At 48.0% G+C, this 19,667-nt stretch overlaps 1 protein-coding gene across 2 annotated transcripts in view; it reads left to right on the top strand.

Moving 5' to 3' along the window:
- Positions 1 to 19,667, top strand: part of HEATR5B (HEAT repeat containing 5B) — a 199,365-nt gene that overhangs the window by 169,618 nt on the left and 10,080 nt on the right. For both annotated transcript variants that reach the window (XM_063917975.1, XM_063917976.1), the window contains exons 31-32: positions 12,371 to 12,515; positions 12,712 to 12,984. In XM_063917975.1, coding sequence (XP_063774045.1) covers positions 12,371 to 12,515; positions 12,712 to 12,984 — 418 coding nt within the window. The remainder of the gene's footprint in view (positions 1 to 12,370; positions 12,516 to 12,711; positions 12,985 to 19,667) is intronic.

The following is a 19,667-nucleotide window of genomic DNA, read 5'->3' as shown; positions in this document are numbered from 1 at the left end:
GGCGATGGCAGAAGCCACACAGATTCTCCGCTGGGAGGAAAAAGCATACAGGCGCTCCGTCAGCGATCTTCATTCCAGGAGTAGACATCTGGGAAGCAGATTTCCTCAACAAACACGATCTCCATCCAGGAGAGTGGGGCCTCCACCAAGAAGTCTTCACAGAGGTGACAAGTCATTGGGGAATTCTTCAAGTAGACATGATGGCATCTTGTCTCAACAAGAAGTTTCGGGGATATTGTTCCAGGTCGAGGGACCTTCATGCAATAGCAGTAGATGCACTGGTGACACCGGGGGTGTTTCGGTCGGTATATGTATTCCCTCCATTCTCTCTCAATCCAAAAGTTCTAAAGATGAGTGACCCTCGTTGTCCCAGACTGGCCAAAGAGGGCTTGATATCCAGATCTTCAGGAAGCACTCATAGGTGTTCACTGGCCTATTCCCCTGCGTGAGGACCTGTTACAGCAGAGGCCGTACGTATATTAATCCTTACCGCGGATACGTTTGACGGCATGACGTTTGAACGCCTGATCCTAGCCGTAAGGGTATTTCCAGTGAAGTCATTCCTACACTTTTTCTGGCCAGAAAAAGGGTAACGTCTAAACATTACCACCGTATTTGGAGAAAATATGTTTCCTGATGTGAATACATGAAGGCTCCTACGGAAGGTTTTCAGCTAGGACGATTTCTCCATTTTTCTACAAACAGGTGTGGATGCGGCTCTAAAATTGGGCTCAATTAAGGTATAGTCTCAGCCTTAGCAGTGTTCTTTCAGAAACAATTGGCCTCCATTCCAGAAGTTCAGACTTTCGTGGAAGGCGTGTTGCCCATCCAACCTCCATTGTGCCTCCAGTGGCACCATGGGATCTGAATGTGGGTTGCAGTTCATTCAATCACATTGATTTGAACAGAGTAAAATATATTAACTGCTAAAGAAGCGCCTCTGTCTATATAATAACACAGAAGGTGTGTATAAATGTGTAATGGATTAATTTCTGAATTACTGCGCTTGCCGACCAACTATGTGTAGTTGAGAAACAAAGAGAAAAGAATACATAAAAAACGGCTGCGCTGTATGTCAGAAATAGGATATGAGAGAGAGAGAGCCGACGTATAAAAGTAGATGTTTAATAACAATGATGTTAATATTATTCCAATTTAATAATGCCAATGACAGCAGAAAAAGTAAAAATAAATAATAAGAATGATAAAAAGCACACAACCCTTGTCACAGAGGGGTATATTTACTATGGTCCCGATTTTGACCGAGATGACGTTTTTTCTTCAAAGTGTCATCTCGGGAATTTACTAAGCTAAAATCTCGGCAGTGATGAGGGCATTCGTAATAATTTGGAATTCCTAGGAAAAAATTACGAATCAATACACCATCGGTCAAATACGCCTGCAATTTGGTAGAAATCGGTCATTTACTAAAAAGTGCAAATCACAAACACTGCCGACAATAGCCAAACACTGCCGTGCTGAAATACAAATCGTGAAAAAGTGCTAAAAAAAAAAACAGACCTGCTTTTTTCCCCCGTGTTTGGATAGGCATGCACGGATCCATGAGATCCGTGCATGTTTTTCAGTGGGAAGGGGTGGGAATTTGTTTTGTTTTTGTTTTTTTAAATGCGTGGGGTCCCCTCTCCTAAGCTAAACCAGCCTCGGGCTCTTTGAGCCGGCCCTGGTTGTAAAAATATGGGGGGGGAAATGTCAGGGGTTCCCCCATATTTAAACAACCAGCACCGGGCTCTGCGCCTGGTCCTGGTTCCAAAAATACGGGGGACAAAAAGCGTAGGGGTCCCCCGTATTTCTGAAACCAGCACCGGGCTCCGCTAGCCAGATACATAATGCCACAGCCGGGGGACACTTTTATCTAGGTCCCTGTGGCCCTGGCATTACATAACCAACTAGTCACCCCTGGCCGGGGTACTCTGGAGGAGTGGGGACCCCTTCAATCAAGGGGTCACCCCCCTCCAGCCACCCAAGGACCAGGGGTGAAGCCCGAGGCTGTCCCCCCCCCCCCCCCCCATCCAAGGGCTGCGGATGGGAGGCTGATAGCCTTTTTGTAAAAAAATGAATATTGTTTTTAGTAGCAGTACTACAAGTCCCAGCAAGCCTCCCCCGCAAGCTGGTACTTGGAGAACCACAACTACTACTAAAAAAATACCCCAATAAAAACATAAGACACACACCTTGAAAGTAAAACTTTAATACATACATCCACACCTCCATATACACATACTTACCTATGTTCACACGAGGGCCGGTCCTCTTCTCCATGTAGAACCCATGGTGTACCTGTTGAAAAAATTATACTCTCAAAATCCAGTGTAGATGGCTCCTCTTTAAATCCATTTGTAATCCTGGTACTTTGCAAAATAACAAAACGGACAGCGGTTGACCGAAAGTAACCTCACCGCTGACCACAAAGTTCCCACCATTGGTTACAATGGAGCGCATAGGCGCTACATTGTAACATTGCCGGGTGCTGCCTGTCATACAGTACAGGAGCACACAGCCAATCAGGAGGGTGCCACAATGTGGCGCTCCCTGATTGGCTGATGGAACCCTCTTAGACCTAAGTCAGAGGGGGTTTCTGGCATTCGGGGAAAGGGGTCCCATGTGAAAACATGGGGCCCCTTTCAGTGCGAGGTCGGGTGTCCGTTTTGTTATTTTGTGAGTATAATTTTTTCAACAGGTACACCATGGATTCTACATGGAGAAGAGGACCGGCCCTCGTGTGAACATAGGTAAATATGTGTATATGGAGGTGTGGATGTATGTATTAAGGTTTTACTTTCAAGGTGTGTGTCTTATGTTTTTATTGGGGTATTTTTTTAGTAGTAGTACTACAGGTACCAGCGGGCCCGGTTTTCCACCGCATGCTGGTACTTGTGGTTCTCCAAGTACCAGCTTGCGGGGGAGGCTTGCTGGGACTTGTAGTACTGCTACTAAAAACAATATTAATTTTTTGACAAAAAGGCTATCAGCCTCCCATCCGCAGCCCTTGGATGGGGGGGACAGCCTCGGGCTTCACCCCTGGTCCTTGGGTGGCTGGAGGGGGGTGACCCCTTGATTGAAGGGGTCCCCACTCCTCCAGAGTACCCCGGCCAGGGGTGACTAGTTGGTTATGTAATGCCAAGACCGCAGGGACCTAGATAAAAGTGTCCCCCGGCTGTGGCATTATGTATCTGGCTAGCGGAGCCCGGTGCTGGTTTCAGAAATACGGGGGACCCCTACGCTTTTTGTCCCCCGTATTTTTGGAACCAGGACCAGGCGCAGAGCCCGGTGCTGGTTGTTTAAATATGGGGGAACCCCTGACATTTCCCCCCCCATATTTTTACAACCAGGACCGGCTCAAAGAGCCAGAGGCTGGTTTGGCTTAGGAGGGGGGACCCCACGCATTTTTTTTATTTATTTTAACACTGATTTAAATTTTTCAAAAGGTACAGTACACAATAAAGCCCAGCACGGATCGCTCAGATCCGGCCGAGATTCATTGTATTAAAGTCGGCAGTGTTTTACAAGTCACTCACGTAAAACACTGCCAAAAAAAACGAATGACATCGACATCGGTAAATCCGAAAATGCAGAATATGACAGCTTAGTAAATTAGTCGTAATAAATTCAAAAAGTTGCAATTTTACACTTTCGATGTCATTCGTGATTGAACTTTGACCTCAGCCGGGAAAATACGAATTTTAGTAAATATACCCCAGAGTGTCAGATGAACTGGAAACCTTCCAATGTAATAAGAAATGAAATGAGAGCAGCAGTCTCTATCCACAGCTGCCGATGCTAGCTGCTAATCAGACACTGGGAGATCCGTAACACGAATAGAGTTCCGGAGCTGTATGTCTGTGCAACACCCGTAAATACAGTGGTTAATACCTCTCCGATGGGCTGGTAAGTGAACCTGGCGTCCCCGGTCAGATGTCCTGCGTTGCCCACGTAAGCTGTGCAGCGGAGAGGAGATGCCGCGCCGTGTGCTGTTTGGCTGGCTGGAGCACTGTGATCCGTAGCTGCTGCTACGGACAATGAGGCATCAGGGATGTAACCATCAGGGTGTTCGGGAGATGCACTGTTGAAGACACCTGTGCAAGGTGTGTGAAGAGGCAGGTCCTAACACGTTTCATCACGCTCCACGTGACTTCTTATTACATTGGAAGGTTTCCAGTTCATCTGACACTATGTGACAAGGGTTGTGTGCTTTTTATCATTCTTCATATTTATTTTTACTTTTTCTCCTGTCATTGGCATTATTAAATTGAAATAATATTAACATCATTGTTATTAAATCTACTTTTATACGTTGGCGCTCTCTCTCTTATATCATATTTCTGACATACAACGCAGCAGTTTTTTATGTATTTTTTTCACATTGATTTGAACCTTTACATAAGCTGGAGTTGTAGTTCCTCACTTGGAAAGTGGTCATCCTGTTGGCCTTGGCATCTGCAAGGCGGAGGTCTGAGTTAGCGACCTTGTCTCACAAGAGCCCTTGTTTGATCTTCCATGAAGATAGTGCAGAATTCTTTCCACATGAACCAACCTATTGTGGTGCTTGTGGCCACTGACGCCTTTGTTGAGTCAAAGTTTCTGGATATGGTCAGAACTTTGAAGTTTTATGTCACCTGAGCGGCTCCAATTGGGAAAACAGAGACTGTGTTTGTTCTGTATGCTCCCAACAAGTTGGGTGTCCTGCTTCCAAGCAGACCATTGCACGCTGGATCTGTGGTACGATTCAGCATCCTCATTACACGGAAGGATTGCCGTTACCGAAATCAGTGATGGCCCATTCTACTAGAAAGGTGGGCTCGTCCTAGGCGGCTGCCCGGGGGGGTCTCGGCATTGCAACTTTGCTGAGCAGCTACTTGGAAAACAAAGTTTTACAAGTTTGATACCTTGGCCGATGATGACCTCAAGTTTGGTCATTTGGTGCTGCAGAGTCGTCCGCACTCTTCCGCCTGTTCTAGAGCTTTGGTATAACCCCATGGTTTTGAATGTGACCCCAGCATCCTCTAGGACGTATGAGAAAAAATAGGATTTTAATACCTACCGGTAAATCCTTTTCTCTTAGTCCGTAGATGATGCTGGGCGCCCGTCCCGGTGCGTACTGTATCTGCAGCATTAATTGTGGTTACACACATGTTGTTACGGTTCGTGTCAGCATGTTGCTGCAATTGTTCATGCCGTTGGCTTGTGTTCTGTTGAATGCCACGTTCTGCGGCATGCTTAAGTTGTGAGCTGGTAAGATGCTCACCTTGGTTTAACAATAAATCCTTTCCTCGAAATGTCCGTCTCCCTGGGCACAGTTCCTATAACTGGAGTCTGGAGGAGGGGCATAGAGGGAGGAGCCAGTTCTCACCCTTTGAAAGTCTTAAAGTGCCCATGTCTCTTGCGGATCCCGTCTATACCCCATGGTTCTTAATGTGACCCCAGCATCCTCTACGGACTAAGAGAAAAGATTTACCGGTAGGTATTAAAATCCTATTTTCTCTGACGTCCTAGTGGATGCTGGGAACTCCGTAAGGACCATGGGGAATAGCGGGCTCCGAAGGAGGCTGGGCACTCTAGAAAGATTTATGACTACCTGGTGTGCACTGGCTCCTCCCACTATGACCCTCCTCCAAGCCTCAGTTAGATTTTGTGCCCGGCCGAGGTTGGATGCACACTAGGGGCTCTCCTGAGCCTTTCGAAAGAAAGTATAGAAATTAGGTTTTTTATTTTCAGTGAGACCTGCTGGCAACAGGCTCACTGCAGCGAGGGACTAAGGGGAGAAGAAGCGAACCTGCCTGCTTGCAGCCAGCTTGGGCTTCTTAGGCTACTGGACACCATTAGCTCCAGATGGATCGACCGCAGGCCCAGCCTTGGTGTTCGGTCCCGGAGCCGCGCCGCCGTCCCCCTTACAGAGCCAGAAGCAAGAAGAGGTCCGGAAAATCGGCGGCAGAAGACATCAGTCTTCACCAAGGTAGCGCACAGCACTGCAGCTGTGCGCCATTGCTCCTCACACACACTTCACACTCCGGTCTCTGAGGGTGCAGGGCGCTGGGGGGGGGCGCCCTGAGAAGCAATAATAACACCTTGGCTGGCAAAAATACCACAATATATAGCCCCAGAGGCTATATATGTGGAAAATACCCCTGCCAGAATATAGGAAAAAGCGGGAGAATAGTCCGCGGAAAAGGGGCGGAGCTATCTCCCTCAGCACACTGGCGCCATTTCTCCTTCACAGATCCGCTGGAAGGAAGCTCCCTGGCTCTCCCCTGCAGTCTACACTACAGAAAAGGGTAAAAAAGAGAGGGGGGGCACTAAATTTAGGCGCAGTATACTTTTATATTTAAAAAGCAGCTATAGGGGACATAACTCAGTTAGTCCCTGCATTATATAGCGCTCTAGTGTGTGCTGGCATACTCTCACTCTGTCCCCCCAAAGGGCTTTTGTGGGTCCTGTCCTCTGTTGGAGCATTCCCTGTGTGTGTGCGGTGTGTCGGTACGGCTGTGTCGACATGTTTGATGAGGATAATGATGTGGAGACGGAGCAGATGCCTTTAGAAGGGATGTCACCCCCTGCGGGGCAGACACCTGAGTGGTTGAGCTTATGGAAAGAAATGAGTGCACGTATAGACTCCTTACATAAGAAATTTGACGACATGCCAAATGTGGGACAGCTGACTTCTCAGCTCGTGCCTGTCCAGGCGTCTCACAGGTCATCAGGGGCTCTAAAACGCCCGCTACCTCAGACCGCAGACCCAGATGTCGACACTGATACTGACACCAGTGTCGACGACGATGAGTCTAACCTGATGCCCACTAAGGCCATTCACTGCATGATTGAGGCAATGAAAGAGGTGTTACACATTTCTGATATAAATACAGGTACCACAAAGAAGGGTATTATGTTTGGGGAGAAAAAACTACCCGTAGTTTTTCCCCCATCAGATGAATTAAATGAAGTGTGTGAAGAAGCGTGGGCTTTCCCTGATAAAAAATTGGTGATTCCTAAGAAGGTACTAATGGCGTTCCCTTTCCCGCCAGAGGATAGGTCACGTTGGGAAACACCTCCTAAGGTGGATAAAGCGCTCACACGTTTGTCTAAAAAGGTGGCACTACCGTCTCCGGATACGGCCGCCCTCAAGGAACCTGCTGATAGAAAGCAGGAGGCTATCCTGAAGTCTGTATATACACACTCAGGCATTATACTTAGGCCAGCTATTGCGTCAGCATGGATGTGCAGTGCTGCCGCTGCGTGGTCAGATAAACTGTCAGAAAATATTGACACATTAGACAGAGACACGATCCTGCTAACCATAGACCATATCAAAGACTCAGTCTTATATATGAGAGATGCACAGAGGGAAATCTGCCGGCTGGCATCTAAAGTAAGTGCATTGTCCATTTCTGCTAGGAGAGGCTTATGGACTCGCCAGTGGACAGGAGATGCAGATTCTAAAAGGCACATGGAAGTTTTGCCATATAAGGGTGAGGAATTATTTGGGGATGGTCTCTCGGACCTAGTTTCCACAGCAACGTCTGGGAAGTCAGCATTTTTACCCCATGTCCCCTCACAGCCTAAGAAGGCGCCGTTTTATCAGGTTCAGTCCTTTCGGACCCAGAAAAACAAGCGTGGAAAAGGCGGGTCTTTTCTGTCCAGAGGCAGAGGTAGGGGGAAAAGGCTGCAACAAACAGCAGGTTCCCAGGAGCAAAAGTCCTCCCCCGCTTCTTCTTCCAAGTCCGCCGCATGACGGTGGGGCTCCACAGGCGGAGCCAGGTACGGTGGGGGGACGCCTCAAGAATTTCAGCGATCAGTGGGCTCGCTCACAGGTGGATCCCTGGATCCTTCAAATAGTATCTCAGGGGTACAAACTGGAATTCGAGGCGTCTCCACCCCACCGGTTCCTAAAATCTGCTTTGCCGATTGCTCCCTCAGACAGGGAGGCGGTGCTAGCGGCAATTCACAAGCTGTATTCCCAGCAGGTGATAATCAAGGTACCCCTACTTCAACAAGGCCGGGGTTACTATTCCACACTATTTGTGGTGCCGAAACCGGACGGTTCGGTGAGACCCATTTTAAATTTGAAATCCTTGAACACATACATAAAAAAATTCAAGTTCAAGATGGAATCGCTCAGGGCGGTTATTGCAAGCCTGGACGAGGGGGATTACATGGTATCCCTGGACATCAAGGATGCTTACTTGCATGTCCCCATTTACCATCCTCACCAGGAGTACCTCAGATTTGTGGTACAGGATTGCCATTACCAATTCCAGACGCTGCCGTTTGGACTGTCCACGGCACCGAGGGTATTTACCAAGGTTATGGCGGAAATGATGATACTCCTTCGAAAAAAGGGAGTTTTAATTATCCCGTACTTGGACGATCTCCTAATAAAGGCGAGGTCCAAGGAACAGTTGTTGGTGGGAGTAGCACTATCTCAGGAAGTGCTGCACCAGCACGGCTGGATTCTGAATATCCCAAAGTCACAGCTGGTTCCGACGACACGGCTACTGTTCCTGGGTATGATTCTGGATACAGTCCAGAAAAAAGTGTTTCTCCCGGAGGAGAAAGCCAGGGAGTTGTCATCTCTAGTCAGAGACCTCCTGAAACCAAAACAGGTATCAGTGCATCACTGCACGCGGGTCCTGGGAAAGATGGTAGCTTCTTACGAAGCAATTCCCTTCGGCAGGTTCCATGCCAGAATCTTTCAGTGGGACCTGTTGGACCAATGGTCCGGATCGCATCTTCAGATGCATCGCTTAATAACCCTGTCTCCAAGAACCAGGGTGTCTCTACTGTGGTGGCTGCAGAGTGCCCATCTTCTAGAGGGCCGCAGGTTCGGCATACAGGACTGGGTCCTGGTGACCACGGATGCCAGCCTTCGAGGCTGGGGGGCAGTCACACAGGGAAGAAACTTCCAAGGACTATGGTCGAGTCAGGAGACTTCCCTTCACATAAATATTCTGGAACTAAAGGCCATTTACAATGCCCTAAGTCAGGCAAAATCCCTGCTCCTACACCAGCCGGTGCTGATCCAGTCAGACAACATCACGGCAGTCGCCCATGTAAATCGACAGGGAGGCACAAGAAGCAGGATGGCAATGGCAGAAGCCACAAGAATTCTCCGATGGGCGGAGAATCATGTTCTAGCACTGTCAGCAGTGTTCATTCCGGGAGTGGACAACTGGGAAGCAGACTTCCTCAGCAGACACGACCTCCACCCGGGAGAGTGGGGACTTCATCCAGAAGTTTTCCAGATGCTGGTAAACCGTTGGGAAAAACCACAGGTGGACATGATGGCGTCCCGCCTCAACAAAAAGTTGAAAAGATATTGCGCCAGTCAAGGGACCCTCAGGCGATAGCTGTGGACGCTCTAGTGACACCGTGGGTGTACCAGTCGGTTTATGTGTTCCCTCCTCTGCCTCTCATACCAAAGGTATTGAGAATAATAAGAAAGCGAGGAGTAAACACAATTCTCGTGGTTCCGGATTGGCCAAGACGAGCATGGTACCCGGAACTTCAAGAGATGCTCTCAGAGGACCCGTGGCCTCTACCGCTCAGACAGGACCTGCTACAGCAGGGGCCCTGTCTGTTCCAAGACTTACCGCGACTGCGTTTGACGGCATGGCGGTTGAACGCCGGATCCTGAAGGAAAAGGGTATTCCGGAAGAAGTCATTCCTACGCTTATTAAAGCCAGGAAAGATGTTACGGCAAAGCATTATCACCGCATATGGCGGAAATATGTTGCATGGTGCGAGGCAAAAAAGGCCCCAACAGAGGAATTTCAGCTGGGTCGATTTCTGCATTTCCTGCAAGCAGGAGTGAATATGGGCCTAAAACTAGGCTCCATTAAAGTACAGATCTCGGCTCTGTCGATTTTCTTTCAAAAAGAACTAGCTTCAGTACCTGAAGTTCAGACATTTGTGAAAGGAGTGCTGCATATTCAGCCCCCGTTTGTGCCTCCTGTGGCACCTTGGGATCTCAACGTGGTGTTGAGTTTCTTAAAATCACATTGGTTTGAGCCACTAAAATCCGTGGATCTAAAATATCTCACGTGGAAAGTGGTCATGTTATTGGCCTTTGCTTCAGCCAGGCGAGTGTTAGAATTGGCGGCTTTATCATGTAAAAGCCCTTATCTGAATTTCCATATGGATAGGGCAGAATTGAGGACTCGTCCCCAGTTTCTCCCTAAGGTGGTGTCTGCGTTTCACCTGAACCAGCCTATTGTGGTGCCTGCGGCTACTAGGGATTTGGAGGACTCCAAGTTGCTAGACGTTGTCAGGGCCCTGAAAATATATGTTTCCAGGACGGCTGGAGTCAGAAAATCTGACTCGCTGTTTATCCTGTATGCACCCAACAAGCTGGGTGCTCCTGCTTCTAAGCAGACTATTGCTCGCTGGATTTGTAGTACAATTCAGCTTGCACATTCTGTGGCAGGCCTGCCACAGCCAAAATCTGTAAATGCCCATTCCACAAGGAAGGTGGGCTCATCTTGGGCGGCTGCCCGAGGGGTCTCGGCTTTACAACTTTGCCGAGCAGCTACTTGGTCAGGGGCAAACACGTTTGCAAAATTCTACAAATTTGATACCCTGGCTGAGGAGGACCTAGAGTTCTCTCATTCGGTGCTGCAGAGTCATCCGCACTCTCCCGCCCGTTTGGGAGCTTTGGTATAATCCCCATAGTCCTTACGGAGTTCCCAGCATCCACTAGGACGTCAGAGAAAATAAGAATTTACTCACCGGTAATTCTATTTCTCGTAGTCCGTAATGGATGCTGGGCGCCCATCCCAAGTGCGGATTGTCTGCAATAATTGTAAATAGTTATTGCTAACTAAAGGGTTATTGTTGAGCCATCTGTTGAGAGGCTCAGTTGTTTTCATACTGTCAAACTGGATATAGTATCACGAGTTGTACGGTGTGATTGGTGTGGCTGGTATGAGTCTTACCCGGGATTCTAAATCCTTCCTTATTATGTCAGCTCGTCCGGGCACAGTGTCCTAACTGAGGCTTGGAGGAGGGTCATAGTGGGAGGAGCCAGTGCACACCAGGTAGTCATAAATCTTTCTAGAGTGCCCAGCCTCCTTCGGAGCCCGCTATTCCCCATGGTCCTTACGGAGTTCCCAGCATCCACTACGGACTACGAGAAATAGAATTACCGGTGAGTAAATTCTTATTTTTTGTCCCATTCTCTGTAGCATAGGCATGAGTATTCTATTAACTTAATTTAGACACTTCAATGTTCATAGGGTTGCCGCTTAACATAAATCAGACTGTCCTTGTGTTTAACCTCATGATTAAGCTCTGCCAGTTTAGAGAAACACTCTTATACACAACTGGTCCGACTCTGTGTTCACTTTGCTGCTACAGTTCAGTCGTCGTTTATTTTTACATTGTTATTTAGATTTCAGATTAAACACACCCCACCCAAATCTAACTCTCTCTGCACATGTTATATCCCCCCCGCGCAGTGCACATGGTTTTGCCCATTAGCTAACAAATTATCTGCTTCGATCAGGTCTGAATTAGGCCCACAGTCACACACAATATACAGTACAAGTGTTGCATATCAAATTACTCAGCACAATCTCCTGGTGCGTCCTAGCCATGTCACATTGCAACTAAGTTGCATTTTCAGCAAAAAAAAGATGCCAGGTGCCAGCAGTTACATGGACTTGGTGGCTCACTTGCGCCAGTCATCTCGCGCTGTGTGGTGGCGTATTGCGTCTGGACGTATGAAGACGCATCTGTATATCTGCTGACCTGCCATCGCACCGACAGAGCAGCCAATTCTAGCAGTATACACACGTACCCATCAGCCGCTCGATGTATCTGCACTGACATCACAACTGGGTGGTTTTCTGAATTTGCCCACCCAGTTGTAAGGTCAGTCACCGGCGGTCCTTGCAGCAAGTATACGGACTGTCAGTGGGTCGCACGTACCCACAATCAGATGCGCCAATATATATGCAGATATATCGGGCATTAACTGTTCTGCAGGTCTATCGTAATATGCTGTCAATGACGACGGTCACATACATATTGTGTGTACACACCTGCCAATATGTAAATGATATATCTTCTGTTCGATAGAAAAGACAATATACAGTATCGTCCTGTGTGTATACAGCATAAGGCTTTGTGTGATTGTTAGGCGGTTGTCCCTGACCATACTGAGGTTTGCTAGTAGCCTCCTAAGGTATCTATTTTTTTGTATTAGAAATTGATGTGTATTCATTGTGACTTTGTTACCTAGTTTGGGACTCTTCAGAAATATTTCTTTTTTTCCTAATTATATTTGAATAATTTTCATTGTAGTTTAACAAAAGTACCTGGTAGTCTTTGTATAACAGCATGCTTACTTCCTCTGTCCTAGGTGATTGGAGTGGAGCTCCTCAATGTTCTTCATCGCCTACTGCTGACTTGTGATCCATCCTCCGTTCAGCTTTTAGTCACTAAAGTAGTGCAGCAGATTGTGAGAGCTGCTTATGACCAATTACAGGAGCAAAGAACGGTTCAAAGTAAGACCAAAGGCTGATGGGTGCCTGTTAGAGAGAATTTCAGGCTTTATGCAGCCCATCGAACGTGCTTTGCTGTGTTTGCGAGTCTGCCTGTTGGGGTGTTGGCATCCACACATCAGGTCTCATTGCACCAAATAACAGTAATAATTCTATGACTGTCACAGTAAATTAGACTATTGTCTTCCATATATTACAGATAAAGATGACACAAGTGAAAAGGAAACGCAGACAAATTTGGGTGAAGGTGAGGAAAGTGGTGGCCTGACCCCAGGAAAGTCTCTTGTCTTTTCTGCTATGGAGCTGCTAATGTTCATCTTGGTACGACACATGCCACAGCTCAGCTCCAAGATGTCTGACTCTCCAAGCCACATTGTCACCAAGCATCAGCAGCTTTCAGAAGAAAGTGCACGCCTTGTAGCATCTACAGTGACCATCCTAGCTGAGCTGCCTCCTCTGTGCTCACCAGCAGGTAAATCCTCAACATCTGACTTGTGGTCTGAAGTGCAAAGTCCGATCTAATTAGGAGACATGTTGAATAAGGATAAAGGGTATGCATTTACAATTTTGTCACTTTTGCTTAAATAGCCCTGTATGGCGTTCCAGGGACTTTGCACCTTTGCTACGCTGGCATTTTTTTTGTTACATAGGCATAATGGTCGCATCACTAATGCATCAAATATACATTGCAGTGGTAGACTGACTTCTGAGACTGGCGGGGGTTAAAATGAGCCAGAACGGGCCGGAACTGCGTTCCGTCAGTTCCATTTGGAGACGGGACCAGTTCCGCCTCCTCCAGCTCACCTAACCCGATGTCAGCCCGGCTGCAGGGAAATGCCGGGTGCCTGTTGAGATTGTGTTACCGGCGGGCACCCGGCTCCCTCCCCACAGCGGCAGCCGGAGGCAGGAGCTCAGTCCTTAGCTCCGACTTCCGACAGTGTGCTGCGCAATGGAAGAGACGTCATGACGCCTCTCCCATAGTTCTGAGGAGCTGGTGGTCAGGCAGAGGTCAGCAGTGCAGAAGCGGGGCTTGGTGAGTATTGTGTTTTGTTGTATTTTTTTGTCTGTGTGTAAGCGTCTCTTCTAAATGGGCATTACCACAAGGGACTGAACTATTGGGGGCATAACTGCAGGGCGCTAATTTACTGGGGCTAAACTACAGAGGGGCTAAACTACTAGTGGCATAACTATTGACGTCTAAACTACTGGGTACATAACTTCAGGGCATTTCCCAAGTACAGGGGGCACAACTACAGGGGGCATTACCACTGGGGGCTAAAGTACAGGAGGCTGAAGTACTGAGGGTATAACTGCAGGCAGCACTACTACAGGAGCATTACTACACAGGGGCATTACCACTAAGGGAAATACTAATGAGGGCATTGTATAAGGGGCATCACTCCTGGGGACATAATGGACACTACTACTGGGGGCATTGCATAAGCGGCACCACTACTATGGGCTCTACATAACGGGGCACTACCACTATGGTGGACATTGCATAAGGGGCACTATTACTGTGACTTTGTATAAGGGGCGCTACTGCTGTGAGCATTATGTGTATTAGGGGTGCTACTACTGTGGGCATTGTGTGTATTAGGGGTGCTACTACTGTGGGCTTTGTGTATAAGGGGCACTAATGTGTGTCATAACATGAATAAGGGACACCACTATATGGTGTAATGTGAATAAGATTGTGCTACTATTCTGCATAATTTTAATTGGGGATACTTTGCGTGACCATGCCCCTTTCTTTTTTAGACTACGCACCTTTTTTGGGCGCTCTCCTGCTGTGCGCACAATCCCTTTTTCTTTTTTATCCACTAGGCGTCACTGGAGTACTCTTGGGATATGGACGGCTTCCGCAGGAAACAGGGCACTGAATATTTAAATTTAGAACACTCCACCCCTCCATATCCCAGAGTACCTCAGTGTTTTTTCTGTGCTCGACGTAGCAACAGGTTCTGTGGCTTGGTCCACAATTCTTTTGAATATTTTTTTTTTTTTTTTTAGTAATATTTTTCTTTTTTCATGCACATCCCTTTTTCCCTTCCAAAAGGCAGGGTCAGGGATAGTGCAAGCTGCTACTAGCAGCTGTGGCGTGTCGGTCCTCAATAAATGAGCACCCTCACAGCCATACAGACCTCCTGCAGACAGGCTGGCCGGCGCTTGCAGAGAAGCCCCGTCGGAGCCTCACCACAGCAGCAGGAGTCGAGGTATGTTGGTCGGGGAGGCCAGCTCACGCTGCCGCCCCGCTGTGTGGGGACAAAGTTTTCTTTAAAGCTGATGGGGCTGGGATCCTTCTACAGTCCGCCCGCCCGCCCACCGCCGCTGCTCTGGCCGCTGCTTAGAGCGCTTCAGGACGCGCTCCCCGCTGTCTGTTCCAGTGCGTCCCGCTACCCGGCTCCCGCTGGCGGCCCCACACGCTGCTCGCCCCGCATACTGCATCCGCAACGGAGCATACAGGGGGGGGCATTACAGACTGCAAGGGGTACAATCAGCGGCACGAGGGGGGATAAACTGCAGCAACAGCACTATGCTAGGCTGCAGCCATGATTACACAGGATTTTCATACAGGGTTATATATCAGTTTAAAGCCTTGTAACCTGTACTGTGACTGTAATTTTAGGCATTGCAGCCATTTTAACCATGCTTCCTGTGTCTTCCTGCTGTGATTCCAGAACGTTCCAGTACTACATCTCTACTCCACCGGAGGCGCAGGGGTGTTAGTGGGAATTTGGGATCACATTTCATAGTACTAGCCACGTGTACTGCATTTGGCCAGATAAATATATAGAGACACCTTCGTACTATTTTACTGAGTCGTGCAAGTGTCTGTTTTTTGTGTATTGAGTTGTCTGTCTCCATAATGAGTAAGGCACCAGCAAAAATTAAAAAGCATCACTGCAAAGTCTGTAGCAGTGTTACCGGATGGATCTACCACATGTACTGTATGTTTTGGGGATTCGGTTCCGAATACAATTTCTGCTTCGGTTTTAAAGCCAATTTCCTCCCCGGACCCTCCATGGGGAATGCTAGCCAATGTACTGGCTGGGTTGCAATCAGAATTGACCGCCGCTCGACAAGAGCGGGAAGCGGCAAGATCTGAGTCTAGGGTGAGACCGCCAGAACTACCGGAGGCGTCTCCGCCTTGCGAAAGGTCCAAATCCATTTTGGGTAGACGGGATAAATTTCATATGTCTTATGATTCACCAGTTTCTGCTATGTTGCATTCTGACGATTCCATGCCAGACCTCACGGCACAAGACGAGGGTGAGGAGGGCGAAGTGGAGTCAGATAGTGAGGATTTTAACAGCTCAGGCATTGATAATCTCATCAGAGCGGTGCGTCAGTCTCTGAAATTTACAGAAACTGAGGAGCCTCTGACAAATGATCAGGTCGTATTTACTAAACGACAGAGAACTCCAATGTGTTTTCCTGTTTCGGAGTCTCTTAATAAGATGTTAGTAGAAACACGACAGACTCCAGATAAACGGTTTTCTATTCCTCGCAGATTTAAGTCTAGTTACCCGTTTCCAGACTCTGTGACATGTACATGGGAGAATCCACCAATAGTTGATTCGTCAGTGTCGAAACTTTACAAAGAAATTAACCATACCAGTGCCAGCTGCTACTACGCTTAAAGACCCTTCAGATCGCAAAATAGAAACTATGCTAAAGTCCATGTATGTAGCAGCAGGAGTGCTGCTGAGACCTGGCTTGGTTGGTATCTGGGTCACTAAGGCGCTCAGTATGGATTACAGAACTCAAGTCTGCCCTACATGACGAACACCTTATACTTCTTGCTGATCAAATGTGTGAGGCTGCGGAGTATCTCTGTACAGCTTCTACTGACGTCTGTCAGCTCACTTCTCGTATTTCATCGTCGCTATTTACGGCACGACGAGCACTCTGGCTGCGTTCTTGGCAAGCGGAGGCAGAGGTCAAAAGAGGTATAGAGGCGTTACCTTACGGTGGCAAGAAGTTGTTTGGTCCTGAATTGGACACGTGGATTTCTGAGGCCACGGGAGGAAAGTCGGTTTTCTTACCATTGCCTCCACCGGTACCAAGACGGAGGTACTCTGGACCTGCGTTCAAATCCTTTAGACCTCAGTCCTTTCGCAGACGTGGCAGAGGAACAGCCACGCCTGGTAGACGTGGTCGTGGACGTGGTTTCCAACAAACCAACACAAGTCATCAGGACGCTAAGGTCACCGACAAGCCAGTGGCATGACGGGCTACCAGCCCATCTCGGTTCTCCGATTGTGGGAGCACGCCTTCAGACGTTCCATTTGGCGTGGTTCCAGATATCCGCGGATGGGTGGAACCGCAATTTAGTGTTAAGAGGTTACAAAATAGAGTTCGACTGTCTTCCGCCACTGCGGTTTTTCAAGACAGGACTGCCTCTGTCGGACGACATGAGGGCGGTTCTGCAAATTGCCATTCAGTCCCTACTGGATTCAGCAGTTTTGATTCCGGTGCCTGTACACCAACAGGGTCAGGGTTATTATTCCAGTCTGTTTGTGGAAATGGATGGCTCAGTCAGGCCAATATTGAACTTAAAGGGTCTCAATCGGTACTTACTACAGATTCAAGATGGAATCTCTGCGCTCAGTGATTGCAAGTTTAGAGCCAAAGGAATTCATGATTGCGCTAGATCTCAAGGATGCGTACTTACACATTCCGATTTGGCAGCCTCATCAGAGGTTCTTGCGGTTTGCAATACGCCAAAACCATTACCAGTTTCAGGCTCTACCGTTTGGCCTATCGTCAGCGCCTCGGGTATTCACCAAAGTGATGTCTGTGATGATAGCTCATCTCAGATCCCTGGGAGTGACAATAGTTCCGTATTTAGACAATCTGCTCATCAAAGCCCCGTCTCAACAGATGCTTCTCCAACATGCGCTACTAACTAACGTACAATGTACTAGTTCACCACGGTTGGATTGTCAACTTCAAGAAATCACATCTCATTCCGTCTCAACGCCTTCAATTCCTAGGTATGATTTTCGATACGGTAAATCAAAGAATTTACCTACCACAACAGAAAGTACAGATTATTCGCCATCTAGTACAATTAGTGCTCAAGCCACGCACTGTCTCGGTACATTTGTGCATTCGCCTCTTAGGAACAATGGTGGCGGCTTTCGAATCGCTTCAGTTCAGAAGATTTCACTCACGTCCATTTCAACTGGATGTGCTCGCACAGTGGTCGGGCTCGCATCTGCAGATTCACCACAGGGTGAGGTTGTCGCCAAGGGCAAGGGTGTCTCTACTCTGGTGGCTCAAGGTACACAATTTAACCGCAGGGAAACTGTTCGGCGGCTGGAATTGGATAATTCTAACGACGGACGCGAGTCTCAGAGGTTGGGGAGCTGTAGTTCAAAATTGTCAGCTCCAGGGTCTCTGGGCGGATCACGAAAGATTGATGTCTATAAATGTCCTGGAACTCCGCGTAATTTACAATGCACTACGACAAGCAGTACACAGGCTTCGCTTTCAGACGGTCCAAGTGCAGTCAGACAATGCAACGGCAGTCGCATACATCAACAAACATGGAGGAACGAGAAGCCTCATGGCAATGCGGGAAGTAGCTCGATTCCTCAATTGGGCAGAATGCCACCAGGTGATATTGTCGGCAGTGTTCATTCCGGGAGTGGACAACTGGGAGGCAGATTATCTCAGCCGTCTGCATTTTCATCCAGGAGAATGGGCATTAAATCCAGAAGTGTTTCACATGTTGGTTCAGCGGTGGGGTTACCCTCAGGTGGACCTAATGGCGTCTCGCCACAATCACCAAACGCTCCAGTATGTGTCCAGAACGAGAGATCCAAAGGCAGTGGCGGTGGACGCTCTCACAATCGCTTGGCCGTACAGCCTAGTGTATCTGTTTCCACCGTTTCCGCTGATCCCTCTGGTGCTAAAACGGATCAAAAGAGAGTCTGTCACAGTCATACTAGTGGCACCTCATTGGCCTCGGAGAGCTTGGTTCTCGGATCTCCACGGTCTACTCGAAGACGATCCTTGGCCGCTCCCACTTCGTCCGGACTTTTTACAACAGGGTCCGTTCCTTTACCCCGATTTAGCGCGGCTGCGTTTGACGGGGTGGCTGTTGAGACCGCCCTCTTAAGAAGAGAGGGCATTCCAGAATGGTTCTACCAACCATGTTACGAGCTAGGAAGCCAGTTACGGCAGCTCATTATTACAAAATTTGGCGTGCCTATATAGGTTGGTGTGAAACTCGGAAGTTTCCGACATCATCTTTCAAGTTATCCCGTCTTTTGTTATTTCTACAAACGGGGTTAGATGGAGGACTGCGTTTATCTACACTAAAGGTGCAGGTATCTGCTTTGTCAATTTACTTTCAAAGAAGATTGGCTCTATTGCCATCTATACACACTTTTCTGCAAGGTGTCCTCAGAGTACAGCCTCCATTCATTCCACCTACAGCGCCATGGGACTTGAATCTGGTTTTAGATTTCTTACAGTCTTCATATTTTGAACCCTTACAGCAAGTGGATATAAAGTTTCTCACTTGGAAAACAATTTTTCTTCTAGCCTTAGCTTCGGCAAGGCGTGTTTCAGATTTGGGTGCCTTGTCATGCAAGCCACCGTATTTGGTGTTTCATGATGACAGAGCGGAACTTCGGATGAATCCCGCTTTCTTACCAAAGGTAGTGTCATCTTTTCACATCAAACAACCAATAGTAGTTCCTGTGTTAACAGCACATTCTGGAACTCTGGATGTGTACGCGCATTACGCGTTTGTGTCCCGAACGTCTACAGTTCGTAAGACGGATACGTTGTTTGTTCTCTATGATGCTGCCAAGATGGGTTGGCCAGCTTCTAAGCAGACCTTATCCAGATGGATAAAACTGACCATACGTCAGGCTTACGTTCATGCTAGGTTACAGCCGCCTACATCAGTAACAGCTCATTCCACACGTTTTGTGGGAACTTCATGGGCAGCTGGTCGTGGAGCTTCTACGACGCAGCTTTGCCGTGTGGCAACATGGTCTTCCGTGCACACGTTTGTGCGCTTTTACAAGTTTGATACGTTTGCGGCATCAGCATCTAGCTTTGGCCGCCTAGTGTTACAGGTGCCAAACAGCTCTCCCGCCCATGGGGGAAGCTTTGGTATGTCCCAAGAGTACT

Source organism: Pseudophryne corroboree, chromosome 4 (genome assembly GCF_028390025.1).
Source record: "Pseudophryne corroboree isolate aPseCor3 chromosome 4, aPseCor3.hap2, whole genome shotgun sequence".
Taxonomy (NCBI): Eukaryota; Metazoa; Chordata; class Amphibia; order Anura; family Myobatrachidae; genus Pseudophryne; species Pseudophryne corroboree.
The sequence above is the reverse complement of the archived record's forward strand: the minus strand, read 5'-3'. Positions and strand labels throughout refer to the sequence as shown.